The sequence below is a fragment of the Penaeus monodon genome, chromosome 23 (genome assembly GCF_015228065.2).
Source record: "Penaeus monodon isolate SGIC_2016 chromosome 23, NSTDA_Pmon_1, whole genome shotgun sequence".
NCBI classification, from domain to species: domain Eukaryota; kingdom Metazoa; phylum Arthropoda; class Malacostraca; order Decapoda; family Penaeidae; genus Penaeus; species Penaeus monodon.
Genome location: NC_051408.1, coordinates 41,523,247 through 41,523,588, shown reverse-complemented (window position 1 = coordinate 41,523,588; position 342 = coordinate 41,523,247). Strand labels below are relative to the sequence as shown.

Here is a 342-nt window from a genome sequence, read left to right as displayed (position 1 = left end):
TTGTACATCCTCGTGAGCCACCATAACTTCCTTTCCCAGGTCTGGATGTGCGGGGGCACCTTGGAGACGATCCCCTGTTCCCGCGTCGGCCACATTTTCCGCTCCTTCCACCCCTACACGTTCCCCGGAAACAAGGACACTCACGGACTCAATACCGCGAGGCTGGCTGAGACCTGGATGGACGACTACAAGAGACTGTTTTACTTGTATAGGCCAGAGTTACAGGTTGGTAAAGGACGAAAGGAGAGAGGAAAGAGGGATGAGAGAGTGAAGTTGGGAAATGGGAGAAGAAAAGGTGGACTGTTGTTTGTTCGGGAGGAAAATGTGTTTGTGTGTGATTCC

The 342-nt window shown here is 52.0% G+C and overlaps 1 protein-coding gene across 1 annotated transcript in view; it reads left to right on the top strand.

The window, feature by feature from the left end:
* Positions 1–342, top strand: part of LOC119588088 (polypeptide N-acetylgalactosaminyltransferase 1-like) — a gene marked incomplete at its 5' end in the record, with an annotated part of 20,728 nt that overhangs the window by 9,039 nt on the left and 11,347 nt on the right. The window contains 1 exon segment of the mRNA XM_037936797.1: positions 40–225. Within this exon segment, the coding sequence (XP_037792725.1) occupies positions 40–225 (186 nt within the window).